Source organism: Citrus clementina, unplaced genomic scaffold (assembly GCF_000493195.1).
Source record: "Citrus clementina cultivar Clemenules unplaced genomic scaffold, Citrus_clementina_v1.0 scaffold_7, whole genome shotgun sequence".
NCBI classification, from domain to species: Eukaryota; Viridiplantae; Streptophyta; class Magnoliopsida; order Sapindales; family Rutaceae; genus Citrus; species Citrus x clementina.
The window spans coordinates 19,552,250-19,565,397 of NW_006262075.1; the positions used below are offsets into that span (position 1 = coordinate 19,552,250).

At 37.1% G+C, this 13,148-nt stretch overlaps 2 protein-coding genes across 2 annotated transcripts; one reads left to right on the forward strand and one right to left on the reverse strand.

Annotated features, from left to right (window-relative positions):
• The first annotated feature begins 423 nt into the window (after positions 1–423).
• On the forward strand, positions 424–2,580 carry LOC18037852. The gene has a single exon (XM_006428018.1). The coding sequence runs from the start codon at positions 424–426 to the stop codon at positions 2,578–2,580; it is 2,157 nt and encodes a 718-aa protein (XP_006428081.1).
• A 7,099-nt stretch (positions 2,581–9,679) lies between these two features.
• On the reverse strand, positions 9,680–11,982 carry LOC18037853. Its single transcript, XM_024181284.1, has 2 exons — positions 11,009–11,982; positions 9,680–10,904 (listed from the first exon to the last, which is right to left on the reverse strand). Exons 1-2 carry the CDS (start codon positions 11,980–11,982, stop codon positions 9,680–9,682), a joined length of 2,199 nt encoding a protein of 732 aa, XP_024037052.1.
• Between the last annotated feature and the right edge of the window lie 1,166 nt (positions 11,983–13,148).

Consider the following 13,148-nt stretch of genomic DNA (forward strand, 5'->3'; position numbering starts at 1 on the left):
AGGCTATTGGAAACTTAAAAGCATGAAATCTTTCTAGGGCAAGTAAAGGTTTTCAAATCTCAAAACCTGTTTGGGTGAGATGAGGAGCCTAAACTTGCTATTATTTACTATAGTTGACAAGCTTTTTTTCGACAAATTTAATTGTTATCTGACAATAACTATAGACCGTTATATTCTAGAATTTCTCAAAATGTCAATAGCTCCCACCAACTTTTTAATTTTTGATTTGATGATGTTGGTACAACTGTCATTTATTAGATGTGCATCACAGTTTGAGAGTTTTAACCCCGTGAGTCAAGTCAAGGCGTCAATGTTGACTCGAGAAATGTATGACTGCTCCTCCGCCTCTCAAAAGAGTTATTAGCTCGACAATAGCAACTGTGAGACTATAGTCTTTAATCTTTTTACCAAGCAGGAGAGAAAATGGTTAATCCAATCCCGGATAGTGTAAGGAAAATATGGGATAACTGCAACATACGAGGTGTAATCTTGTTTAGTCTTTCATTGCAAATGGTGTTGATTCTGTTTGCTTCCCTTCGAAATGGCACGGGAAATAAACTGGTAATTTCGGTAGTCTGGTCAGCTTACTTGCTTGCAGATTGGGTTGCTAATTTTGGCGTTGGACTCATCACTGAAAGAGCAAGGGATACTCCTGACCATTCAAAGCAGCCTGCCGAGAACAATGAGCTTTTAGCATTTTGGGTTCCATTTCTGTTGTCACACCTCGGTAGTCCAGACACCATTACTGCATTTGCTCTTGAAGATAACGAATTCTGGCCCAGGCACTTGTTTGGATTCATATTCCAGGTTGTTGCCGCTGTTTATGTCTTTCTTCTGACGCTTCCTGGAAACAAGCTTTTCATCCCAACAATACTCATGTTTATTGCTGGAGTTATCAAGTATTTTGAGAGGATTCTAGCTTTATATCTTGCAAGCGTGGAGAAATTTCGAGAGTCGACTCTTCGAGAACTCGCGGAGCACTATCAAAAACGTGATATTGTGATCAAGAAAGACAGATGTTATCTGGAGGTGGGTTGTCAATACTTCAAAATTTTCAAGGGGATACTTCTCGAACTCATGTCCAACTTCAAAAGGGTTAATTTTGCAGGGCCTTTCTTTGGTGATTTTAGTCCAGAAGATGCCTTGGGAATAATTGAGGTTGAACTCAACTTGGTTTATGAAGTTTTATATACCAAGATCCAGGTAACACACTCTGTTTTGGGAATTACTTTGCGGCTCATATGTTTTGGCTCAGTTGTGGCAGCCCTTTCATTTTTCTATTTCCATGTTGAGAAGCATGGTTTCTTTGAGTTTGATGTTTGTGTTACGTACGCCCTGTTCTTGGGTGCCATGGCTCTTGACATCATATCTTTCTTCTTTCTCATTTTCTCGGATTGGACGTTGGGTGCTCTCGGGAATGATGACAATGAATCAAGACTTGGAAATTTCAAAAACCGTATAGCTTCTATTCTTCAGCGGTTTATCATTCTCAAGAGCCCACGGTGGCATTCACACAGTGGTGGCGGCGAGTCCGAGGTGTTGGATACACCTTTTCTGTTACGCAGATGGTCTGGTTCTGTCGCGGGACTCAGTTGGATAACGTATTGGGTCGAGGCGCCTCCCAGCAGAGTACAGAAAGTCAATAGTTATTTGCATCTTCTAATCATTGATTTCGTTCATAGGTCCGGCGTCCATAAAATCTTTGAGGATATAACCATTGCCACAAACAAGCTCATCCAGTTTCTGCGCATTTACAAAATCATTGCGCTTTTAGACTTCAATCTTGAGAAACTCGTTGCTTTGTTCGGCCTAGGTGATGTTTTGTTTGATATAAGAATAAAGACATCAATATCCCATGAGCCACTGACAAAAGAGTTGTGGCGGTTTATATTTGATGAAATGAAGAGAAAAGCTCAGTATGCAGATGATCCAGAGGTGGGTATCAAGAGAATATGTTCAGCTACAGGCGATTGTACTCTGCAGGAATTCGATACTAATGGTGATCTCATAGCATTCATGAGGAACATGTCGGCAACATATCGCGATTTTAGTCTTATTGAGAGCGTTATAATATGGCACGTTGCTACTGAACTCCTTTACTACACTGCCGAAAAAGTTTCAAATGAAAAGACCTACAATGCTAGAGAACTCAGCAAGATCCTCTCGGATTACATGCTGTATCTTCTACAATTGAAGCCCGCCCTGCTGAATTCTACGGCCAGTTTTTCAAAATTTAGACTGCGAGATACCTGTGTTGAGGCCAAGAAATTTTTTGAAGAAAAGAGTCTAAAACCAAATCCGGTCAAGTTTGCATGCGAAAAAATCATGCTTGAATTTAATGCTTGGGAAGTATTGTTATCTGTACTTAATGATGCAATAAAATTGGCCAACGAGCTTCAAAAGCTGGAAAAGGATATGAAATGGGAGTTAGTGAGCAAAGTTTGGGTGGAATTGTTGTCGTATGGAGCAAGTCATTGCAGACCAAAGGCACATGCCCAACAAGTTACTAGTGGCGGAGAGCTTATTACTTTTGTTTGGTTATTGTTGCTTCATTTTGATCTTGTGGAACCTAAATCATAAGTTGGAGTTCATGTCAGTGTCTCATCATGCGAGTCGTATCATTCAATGTCAGTGTTTCGTTATGTTGAAGGCTATATAATAACTAACTTAATTTGTACAAGGCATAAACGCCGGTGCCATATATTTTATATTTTAATAATGAGTAATGATATCTGATTACCACCATCACACCAGGGTGATGAAAACAACAATAGTAATGTGCGGTATATCAAAACGATATAAGTTCATGTTTGAAGGTGTCATTTTCAGATAAACTATCGAGCATATCATTACAACTTTTCATTTTAAATACTACAGCTAAAATAAGTTACCAAATATATTTTCATATCCACTAATATAATATCATAAAACAAATACAAAAAATTATTAAGAACAATTATTAGACCGACGTAGTACCAAACGCACCTTAATTGAAAACCTTATTTTGACGTTTTCTAAAAATAATCAAACTCTCAGTAGGCCCACATCTAAAGAAAAATTAAAACCAATTTTTGTTTTTGTTGAGAAAAATAAAATCACGTGGATCCTTCAATAGGATACCCTTATCACCACTGCGTGATAGCAATTTAATGTGCATCGTGAAGTTCCATGGGAAACTATTCAATTTTATTTTTTATTTTTAATCCTTCAACGTTGACTGAAAACATAAACCAATGCTCCTCCGGCAACCCAAATTCTTTTCTTTTTTTATGTTTTGATGGTATATAATAATATATTATATATTATTTGTTAATTGCTAAGTATATATATTGTTAAATGTTAATAATAAAATGAGGAAAATTCTTGTATGGAAAATTTTGGAGCTTAATTTATTATGTCCGTGGAAGCTTACATTATAAGTATGAATTGATTCTTTTTTGTTTTGTTTTTAATGAATAGATTAAGCAGATTATGCACTAAAATTAAATATTTTGCATTTGTACCACCAAACAAGTTTTTTCATAAAAAAAATTAATTCTTTTTTCTGCAACGTAATCAACTAATCATAATGTTATGATTGTTTGAATTTAAAAAAAAAAATCATATGCTTATGATTTATTTTTTGTTATTTATTTTCTTTAGGACCTCATGTCCTCTTTAATAACAATTAATCATCCACACAAGAGTCACGAGCCAACTCTAATACCGTCTGTAACAGCTCGAGCCTAACAACAACACGAGTTTCATTTACCATGAAGTTTAGTCCAAAAAATGCCTTTGAGAACAATTTGAAGTTGAACTCAATTTCATATATGATGTTTTCCATACCAAGATCCGACCAGTTACCACATTCTGTATTGAGAATTGTTTTGTGGATCAAGTCTTTTGGTTCTATTGTGGGAGCTCCTTCAATTTTCTGTTTCCAAATTGAGAAGCATAGTTTGAATGAGTTACATGCGCCTTCTTTGGGTGCCAATTTAGCCCTTGACATCGTAGCATTCTTCATGCTTGTTTTCTCTGATCATTCGTTTGTTACTCTCGAAAAGGAAACCATGAGTCAAGACTTGGGAAGAGAAAAAACTGCAGCTACTCTACGCAGGTTTCTTGTTCTCAAGAGCTCGGGATGGCAAGAATGTCACGCTCAACATTCTCACCTCGGAATCAAGCTTGAGGTGCTGGAAACACCTCTCTTGTTTCGCAGGTGGTCTGTGATGAGCATATAATACATACATATTTTACCATTAATTAAATAATTGTTAGTTATATTTATTTGTTATTTTTAATTAATTGAATTATTTTATTGAATAGGGAATGAATTGGAGATTATGGATAAAAAGAGCATAAAGGAGTTCAATTTGTAAGCATTAAAGATTAATTGATTTTTGGAAGGAATTAGACATACATGCATGTGGAAATCAAGCCAAGGAACCGAATTCAACAAGTAAATTCATCATGCTCATGCGGACAAAAGAGAGAAATTGATTTTAGCTTTTAGAAGGGACCCCACTTGGCTTTTACAATTGGAAAAAGGAAATCCTAGTACAAGCTTAATTGATGAGCACGTGAGTGAGAGTAAAGAAAAATAAAAGGCCAAATCCTTTTGGCTTTAGGATTGACAAGGTGGGGCCCATTTTAAAGGCTATATAAGAAAGCTAAGCTCTTGGCTTTTGGGGAGGGTAGCCGTCTGTGGAGGAGAATTCGGCTTTGGAAGAGAGCAATCCGCAGCAGCAATATTTCGGCTTCCCATGGCTGATTTTATTTTTTTTGTTGCTCTCAATTCAAGTATGTCTAGCTAATTTTCTTACACTGAGGTTAAAGATGAAACCCTATTCAATAAAATAATTATCTTTTTATTTAATTAATTCCCTATATATGTTCTTTGATGATTATGGTTTTTATTTCACATGATTAATTGGATGTTAATAAAATCTTTTCATCAATTCTGTCATGCATGATTGATTGTTAGGATTAATATTCGATTAATTCTATGCTTTGATCTATAAAGTTTATACATGATTATTTTTGATTTTATGTCTTTCATTAAATTGTTTACATGGAGTGCTTAGAAACTTTGACTCTTTGTTATTCAATATGTTTACATGAGATTCTTAGATGTCATATTATTAAGCAGAAAAATAACCTACATTAGATTTAATTACTTGGGCTTAATTGTTATATTCATGAGATGACATAGATTGATTTCGAGTTGTCACTCTAAAATTGGGGATTAATTAATAATTAGACAATTACTAGTTGAATAGTGGTGGATTCTGAAACCTTGGTAATTCTTATCTTATTGAATTCTCCTTTATTTTAATTGCTTCTTTAGTTTAATTGGTTTAATTTTCTTAAAAACTCAATTTGCTCAACTAGGTTAGAATTAATATTAATTTTAGATTTAAATTAGACTTTTTAATTTATAACAATCCCTGTGGGATCGACTTCGTTACCACTATTCTATCTCTAGATTCGTGCGCTTGCGAGTACATTAAAATTTTTACAACAGTCTGGCTGTATCTCAGGGTAGACACAGCATGATAAGATATTGACTTCATGCAAGTCCAAACAGAGTACAGAACTTCGAGAATTGTTTGCATACTCTTGCGTGCCGCAACAAAGTCATTTATTATTGGGCATTGATAAAATCTTTCAGAATATATCCACGACCTCAAACAAGGCCATCCAATTTTTGCTCTTTCACCAAATCATTGGTCCTTTAGGCTCAATATATCAAGAAACTCGTTGCTTTTTTGGCCTAGATGGTATCGTATTTGATGAAATCAATTAAAATAAAATCTGAGTGCGGGATCTCCTGAGGTTTGGAAGAGAATATGTTCAGCTAAAGGCTATTGAATTCCGGGGAATGGGAGAGAAAAGCTATCCCTGCTAAATTAAGTAAAGAGTTGTGATATGGTTGATGCTGCCATTGATGAAACCATTCTATTCCCTTCAACATAATAATGACTTTACACGATAGTACTCAAGATAATGAAACACTAATCACATTTGAAAGGATGTGACATCCATTACATGAATTCAATCATCCGGTTTAGGTTCCAATAGACAAAATGAGCCATCAATAGCCAAACAAATGTAATAAGCACTGCACCGATACTCGCTAAAGATGTGTCATTGGTGATTTGCTGCTTTAAGATGCTGCATATGACAACAATTCCACCCACGCTTTGCTCACTGTCTCCCATTTCTTTTCCTTATGCTCAAACTTTGAAGCTCTCCACCAACGTTTTTGCATCTTCAACTAGATGGGCATTCTTAGGTTGATTCAGTTGAGCACTTTCCCTCCCCGAAATCTATTTTGATTCTACAAGTATCTTGACATCCGCACTAAGAGTTTTCATTTTATTACTTGGCTTAGAATCCAGCTGTGCTTCCAAATATCATTTGCCTTATAATTCAGAATTGCAGGCTTCAGTACTAAAAGATACAGCATGTAATCAGAGAGAATCTTGCTGATTTCTTGAGCATTGAAAGTCTTTTCATCTGAAACTTCCTCAGCAGTGTCTTTGTAAAGGAGTTCAGTCGCGAGGTGCCACAGTACAGTGTAAGGGTTATATCAAAATTAAACTTGTAATCATACTCTTTTGGTAGCCCCTTCACGAATTTGGTGAGATCGCCTTTAGTATCTAATTCCTTCAGAGTACAATCGCCTTCTGCTGTAAATTTTCTCCGCAAAGCTATTCTGATATCCTCCTTTGAATCATGTGGAGGCTCACTAGGTATTGCGATACCTGTCTCTGGATCAGTATGTTCCTCTGGATGATATGCAGGCTCAACTCTTCTCTACTTTCATCCACATACTCAGCTTTTCTTTTCATTTCTTCAAATATAAACACCCACAAATCTTTAGTTAATGGCTCCTGGGATAGAGATGATCTTATTTTTATCCCATTTATCATGTTGGCCGAAACAAGCAATGATTTTGTCAATTTGCAGAAATTGGATGACCTTGAAGGTGGTAACGGCTGTAATATGAAAGAACTTAACGATGCCATAACTATTGCTTGGACGTGCCTTTATGACGCTCGGTCCTGAGACAGAACCGGACCACCTGCAAAACAGGAAAGGAGCAGCAAATACCTTGTGCTTGCCACTGCTGTGTGAACGTTGCCACCGTGATCTCTTGAGTTGGAGGAACCACCGTATAATAGAAGATATGCAGCTTTTGTTATGATTCCAGTGAGCAACAAACGTCCAATCGAGAAAAAAAAAGCCTGAAGAAAGATATGATCTCAAGGGCCATGACGCCCAAGAACAAGGTGTATGTAACCCCTACATCAAAGTCATTAAAACCATGCTTCTCCACTTGGAAATAGCAAACTGAAAGAACTGCCACAACCGAGCCAAAACATATGAACTTCGACATAATTCCCCGAACAGAGCCCGTTACCTGCTCCTTGGCGTGCAAAACTTCATGAACCAAGTTGAGTTCAACCTCAATTATTCTCAGCCCACCTGCTGGAGTAAAAACACCAAAGCGGGGTCTATCTGGAGGAAAATCTTTGAAGCTGGGGTAGAGATCGATAACTATCCCTCTGAAAATTCTAAGGCACTGACAAGCCATAACCTCAGGATCATAATCTCTGTCTAGATTGTTGCAAATGTTGTGCTCAAGAACTCGAGTAATCCCAAATTGCAGCCCAAAATCTTTAAGCCAAACCAATCAAGATGCTTTCCAGAATGAATCAGGATTAAGTCTAATTAACTTGACCAATCAGAAAACAAAGATGAGATCCTGAGAATGATGATGAACACAAGAATTAAAAGAACCAAGAACAAGACGATTAACGTGGTTCAGCTGATTTTCATCAGCCCACATCCACGGGAGAAACAATACTATCATTTTTTATTGATTATTAAAAAGAATCACGGAGAGCTACAGAGCAGCTCTCACAGGTCAAGAATATGCCCAATATAACAGTAATCTCTCTCTATATATGTCACAGCTTCTCTTTGTTAGTTTCACCAGAGCCAGCTGTTTCAACAGCTCTGTCACTAATTTTGATGAAGCCCAGAAAATCACGTGACGCACCCGAGCAATAACGAATTATAACAGCCTTATTTGCGCACGCACGGCTCATGATTCCTTAAAACAAAAACGGCATCCTTGCAAGTCATTTTAATGTGTAAGCTAATGCCCATCAAAACGCTATACTCCACGTCGTTTTACTCCAGTCCCAAAACGCAACAGACAATGTCGTTTTGCTAAATTCTGATTTGCTTCACCACACTTAACAACTCTCCACAACAAATCAGACCTGATCAGTATTGTCTTCCAACCTGTGTACTTCAGCAAACACACAGACCAGCCAGGCTCAAGCAGACCTTGAGCTTGGCTGTTGAAACTACCTTTGTTAGCATATCATTAGGATTGCTGTTAGCATGGATTTTTACCATTCTAACCACCCCCTTGACACTTCATTTCTAATGAAATGTAGCTTTATATCTATGTGCTTTATTTTCTAATGATGTGCTGGGTTCCTGCTATTGAAAAGAGTACAAAATTTATAAGAGACAAAAGAAAAAAATTATTTTATAGTGAAATTTGATTATCCTGTAATGAAAATATTTTATTAGTGATAATGTGCAATTTGTTATACTAATTTTTGTTCACCTATCACTATTGTTCTCAAAAGAAGTAATAGCTCCGCTCCCTTTGTTTATATATTCTTCCTTTAATATTTTCTATATCATCAAATATTATAAGAAATAATTACTTCACACGCAACAATTGTCTTTTTTAAAATTTTAAGGGAAAAAAATGCACATTGTACTCCTCAAAATCATTGACATGATATATTTATTCGTTTTCCTAATCATAAAATTGATTTCTTAACTCGTTCGTCGTTAATAATAATTTTGAATCTGAATATTAACAATACTTTGATAGGACTCCCTAAAATTATTATAAAACAAAACCTTATCCCTCGCAAACATTATGTGATGAATATGAATCGTCGATGAACCAAGCAACCCATTTGACCTAACCAAGCAGCCAGCATGTCTACTGCTCTGAGCCAGATTAGGAACCGCACTCAAATCTGATGACAAGTATCATAATGATATTATTTTAATTCACTTAATCTAACAAGTAGTATGTTGGAACAGTGAATTAAGATAAGGTGATAGATTTTTATAATCAACTTTTTTTTTCCATAAATAAGTGATTGATTGAGTTTGATCAAGATACAAATATTGATTCGTGCAAAATGAGTTGACTTGTACATGTATATTAATTTGATTCAGTTAATATAAAAATATTTTAATTTATATAACTATTATGTTTGAATCATGGTAATCCCTAGAGGCAGAAACCTACCATCTTTTGTGCTAAGATCATTTAAAAACAAAAAATGATATTTGGCCTGAAATTTCGTTAATTCAAATTTGACAAAGTTTTATTTTTATTTTATTTTTATTTATTTATTTTTTAGCAATGGGTCATAGCTCAGCAAAAGTTTGTCGGCGATGGACCATCTGTCAATTTTGGTTTGATTTTAATAGAAAAAGTTAATTTTGAAAAATTCGGTGAAAAGAATTTGGGGCCAAATATCATGTTGTTTAAGAACTAGTACAAGTAATAACAACAAAAATTCAACAGGATGATTCACTTCTAGTACACACGTATATACAGCATGACATCAAACCAACATGTAAATTTCTAGCCCGTAATTTGAGTGAACATTTGGCCATTAATTTCAGTTCTTGTATCCAGCTTATTATCTTCGAATTGCTCTACAAGACCAAAATGAGCCATCAATAACCATACAAAAGTAATAAGCTCCCCTCCCTCACTTACTTGTTGAGCATGTGTCCTTGGGCCACAGTGAAATGCCGCATACGACAACAATTCCACCCACACTTGGCTCACTAACTTCCATTTCTTCCCTACCTCTAACTCTTGAAGTTCTTTGGCCAACACGCTCGCATCAAACAATACAGATTTTGTTTTATCCCCCTTCACATCCCTAGGTGGAAAAGATGTATCCACTTTCAGAATGCTTTCACAGGCCTTCTTTACCTCATTTGATTTTATGCCTTTTTCTTTAAAGAATCTGACGGCATCTGCACAAGTGTCTTGCAATCTTATTTTTGCAATTACTGCCACAGCATCCATTATGGCAGGCTTTGATACTAAAAGATACAGAATGTAATCCGAGAGGAGCTTGCTGAATTCTCGAGCATTGTAAGTAATTTCATCAGCACCTTCTTCAGTAGTGTAGTAAAGGAGTTCGGTAGCAGTGTGCCATAATAGAATGCTTTCATCATAGGCAACATCAGCAATACCATAACTCTCTAGAACAACTTCTCCATTCCACTCCTGCAGAATCCAATCGCCTTTAGCTGAGCATATTCTCCTCAAAGCCTCAGGAGATCCTGCACTCAGAGATTTTCTTTTAACTTCATTGTATATAAGCAGCCACAATTCTTTAGGAAATTTCTCATGGGATAGATATAGTTCGATACTTATCTTATCCACAATACCAGCTAGGCCCAATAAAACAAGGAGTTTCTTGATTACAAAGCCTAAAACCCTGACGATTTTGTAAATTTGCAGAAACTGCATGCCCTTGTTTGTGGTCCTGGCTATAATCTGAAAGATTATATCAATGCCCAATTTTTTAATGACTTTATTGCAGCAGGCAAGATTATGCACTCTGCTTGGACGTGCCTTGAGGCAATATCTTATCAAGCTGTGTCCTGAGACAGAACCAGACCACCTGCGAAACATGAAGGGTGTTGCCAACACCTCATGCTTGATTCCGCGGTGTGAATGCTGCACATGACATTCTTGCCACCTTGGGCTCTTGAGCACAAGACACCAGCGGAGAGCATCGGCTATCCGGCTTTTGGTCTTCCCAAGTCTTGACTCAGTGTTTCCATCTCTGAGAGCAACAAACGTCTCATCAGAGAAAACAAGCACGAAGAAAGCTATGATGTCAGGGTGGTGGCACCCAAGAGCAGGGCGTATGTAACTCCAACATCAAACTCATTGAAACCATTCTTCTCCACTCGTAAATAGAAAATTGAAAGGGCTACAAGAACAGAGCCAAAAGATGTGAATCGCAAAATAATTCCCAGTACAGAATGTGTTACCTGGATCTTGGTATGGAAAACATCATAAATAAAGTTAAGTTCAACCTCAATTATTCTCAATGCATCTTCTGGACTAAACTCCGTAGTAAACGAAGCTCGTGTTCTGTAAAGCTGGCGGAAGCTGGAGATGAGATCGACAATTAGCCCTTTGAAATGATTGAAGTATTGACTAGCAAAGTGCATCACCTCCAGATAATCTAGTTTATTCTCAATATTACCAGGATCCCTATAAAAAAATCGAGCCTCTGGCACCAACGATATGCCTGTTTGAATATTAGCCCGAATATTAGAAACATATGTCTCCACGAACTTTGCGTAATTTGGGCCAGGGTCAGGTTTCCTAAGCATCGAGTCTCGGAATTTCTCCGAGCTTGCAAGAAACAGAGCACGAGTCCTCTCCACGTACTTAATAATTCCAGCAATAAAGATGAGTATTGTTGGGAACAGAAGCTGGTTTCCGGGAAGAGACAGGAGGAAGATATAACCAGCGGCAACAGCCTGGAATATTAGACCAAACAGGTGTCTGAGCCAGAGTTCGTTATCTTCAAGAGCAAATGCAGTTATAGTGTCTGGACCACCGAGGTGTAACAATAGAAATGGGGCCCAAAATGCTAAAAGCTCCTTATGCTTCTTCTCGGAGGTATCCTTTGCATTTTCTGCGATGAGTCCGACGGCAAAATTAGCAGCCCAGTCTGCAAGCAAGTACGCTGACCAGATTACGGAGATGATCAGTTTATTGCCCGTGCCTTTTCGGAGTGGAGCAAACAGAATCAAGACTGTTTGTAATGAAAGACTGAACAAGATTACACCACGTATGTTCCAGTTATCCCATATTTTCTTGACGCTTTCAGGAATTGGATTAACCATTTTCTGAATTGCTATAGAGATTAGAAACAACGAATTTTAGCGTCTAGCATGTTATTTTTCAGAGAATAAAAACAGGAATAGATAGATTGAGGTTTGTTTTACTTTTTGGGGTTGAAATTTTAATTCCTAGAAATTTCTGTTGTCAAAATCATAGGGGTAGTTGAATTAATTGGTGCAAAATGAGTCATCTCACTTATTTGTGGAAAAAGTTAATTAAAGGTAAAAAGAGTGCGTCGGCACTAAGGCCTACTGTGAACAGAAGGCGAACTCTCATCACTCAGTCACTGACCTTTGGATGATTTTTGGCATCTTGCATGGTAAAGTCTGGAACTTTACGTTTTGTGGGACCTAGTATATTATTCGATTGTAGTATGTGCACGTTAAAAAATATTGATTTTTTAATTTTCCTTTATATGCGGGCCTCGATTCCCGGCATTGTAGCGGTTATTGGCTTGTAGCCGTTGGATTTAGTAAAATGAATCCAACGGTTGAGATTGAAAATTTGAAAAAGAAAAAAGGGGCAACTCGTTGAACTGGTGCCCCCTTTTTTCCCTCTCTCACATCTCTCACCATCTCTTTCTCAAATTTCTGATTTCTCTGCAAGATTTTTATACGAAGCACATAAAATCGAAGCTACCATCTCCTACACAGCAAATAACAGTCGAATCCATCACAAGGTTGCTGTCATCTGGAGTAGTTGAACATAGCTTCATTCGTTGTCTTTCATTTTCGAGTTAAAGACAAGGTAACGATGCAGTCTTCACTCTTGTGCTTGTTGTGGTGACTACTGAAAATGCCATGTGAAACAATTAGGGGTTTATGCCTTGGATTAAATTGTTTGGGCTATTTGAAATAATTAGGGATCTATAAATTTTGAGTAAAAAATGGTGTTTAGATGATGAAAAATTGTTGTTGAAGAGATGATTAATGGTTTGGAAACATGAAATTGGAAAGAAAAGTATAAGAAAATGGTGGGTTGTAGTGAGAGAGAGGAGCAGGTTTTGGGTTGTAGAGAGAGCAAATGATTAGAAGACGAAGAGCAGGGGCAACGGCCTGCCGGATGCGCTTAAGAGACCAAGCGGTTAGCCGCATAAGTAGGACTGAGGTTTTGTTAAATCTCATGGTTTAAAAAACCAGCCCTTAGGGAAAAACTTTGAAATTGCTTG

Bases quoted from the DNA above. Each gene is read 5' to 3' on its own strand.
- LOC18037852 (XM_006428018.1), top strand. From the start codon at position 424: ATGGTTAATCCAATCCCGGATAGTGTAAGGAAAATATGGGATAACTGC.
- LOC18037853 (XM_024181284.1), bottom strand. From the start codon at position 11,982: ATGGTTAATCCAATTCCTGAAAGCGTCAAGAAAATATGGGATAACTGG. The intron at 10,905-11,008 runs GTTTGATGTTGG...TGTTGCTCTCAG, and splicing joins GAGAAGAATGGTTTCAATGA to AGATGGAAACACTGAGTCAA.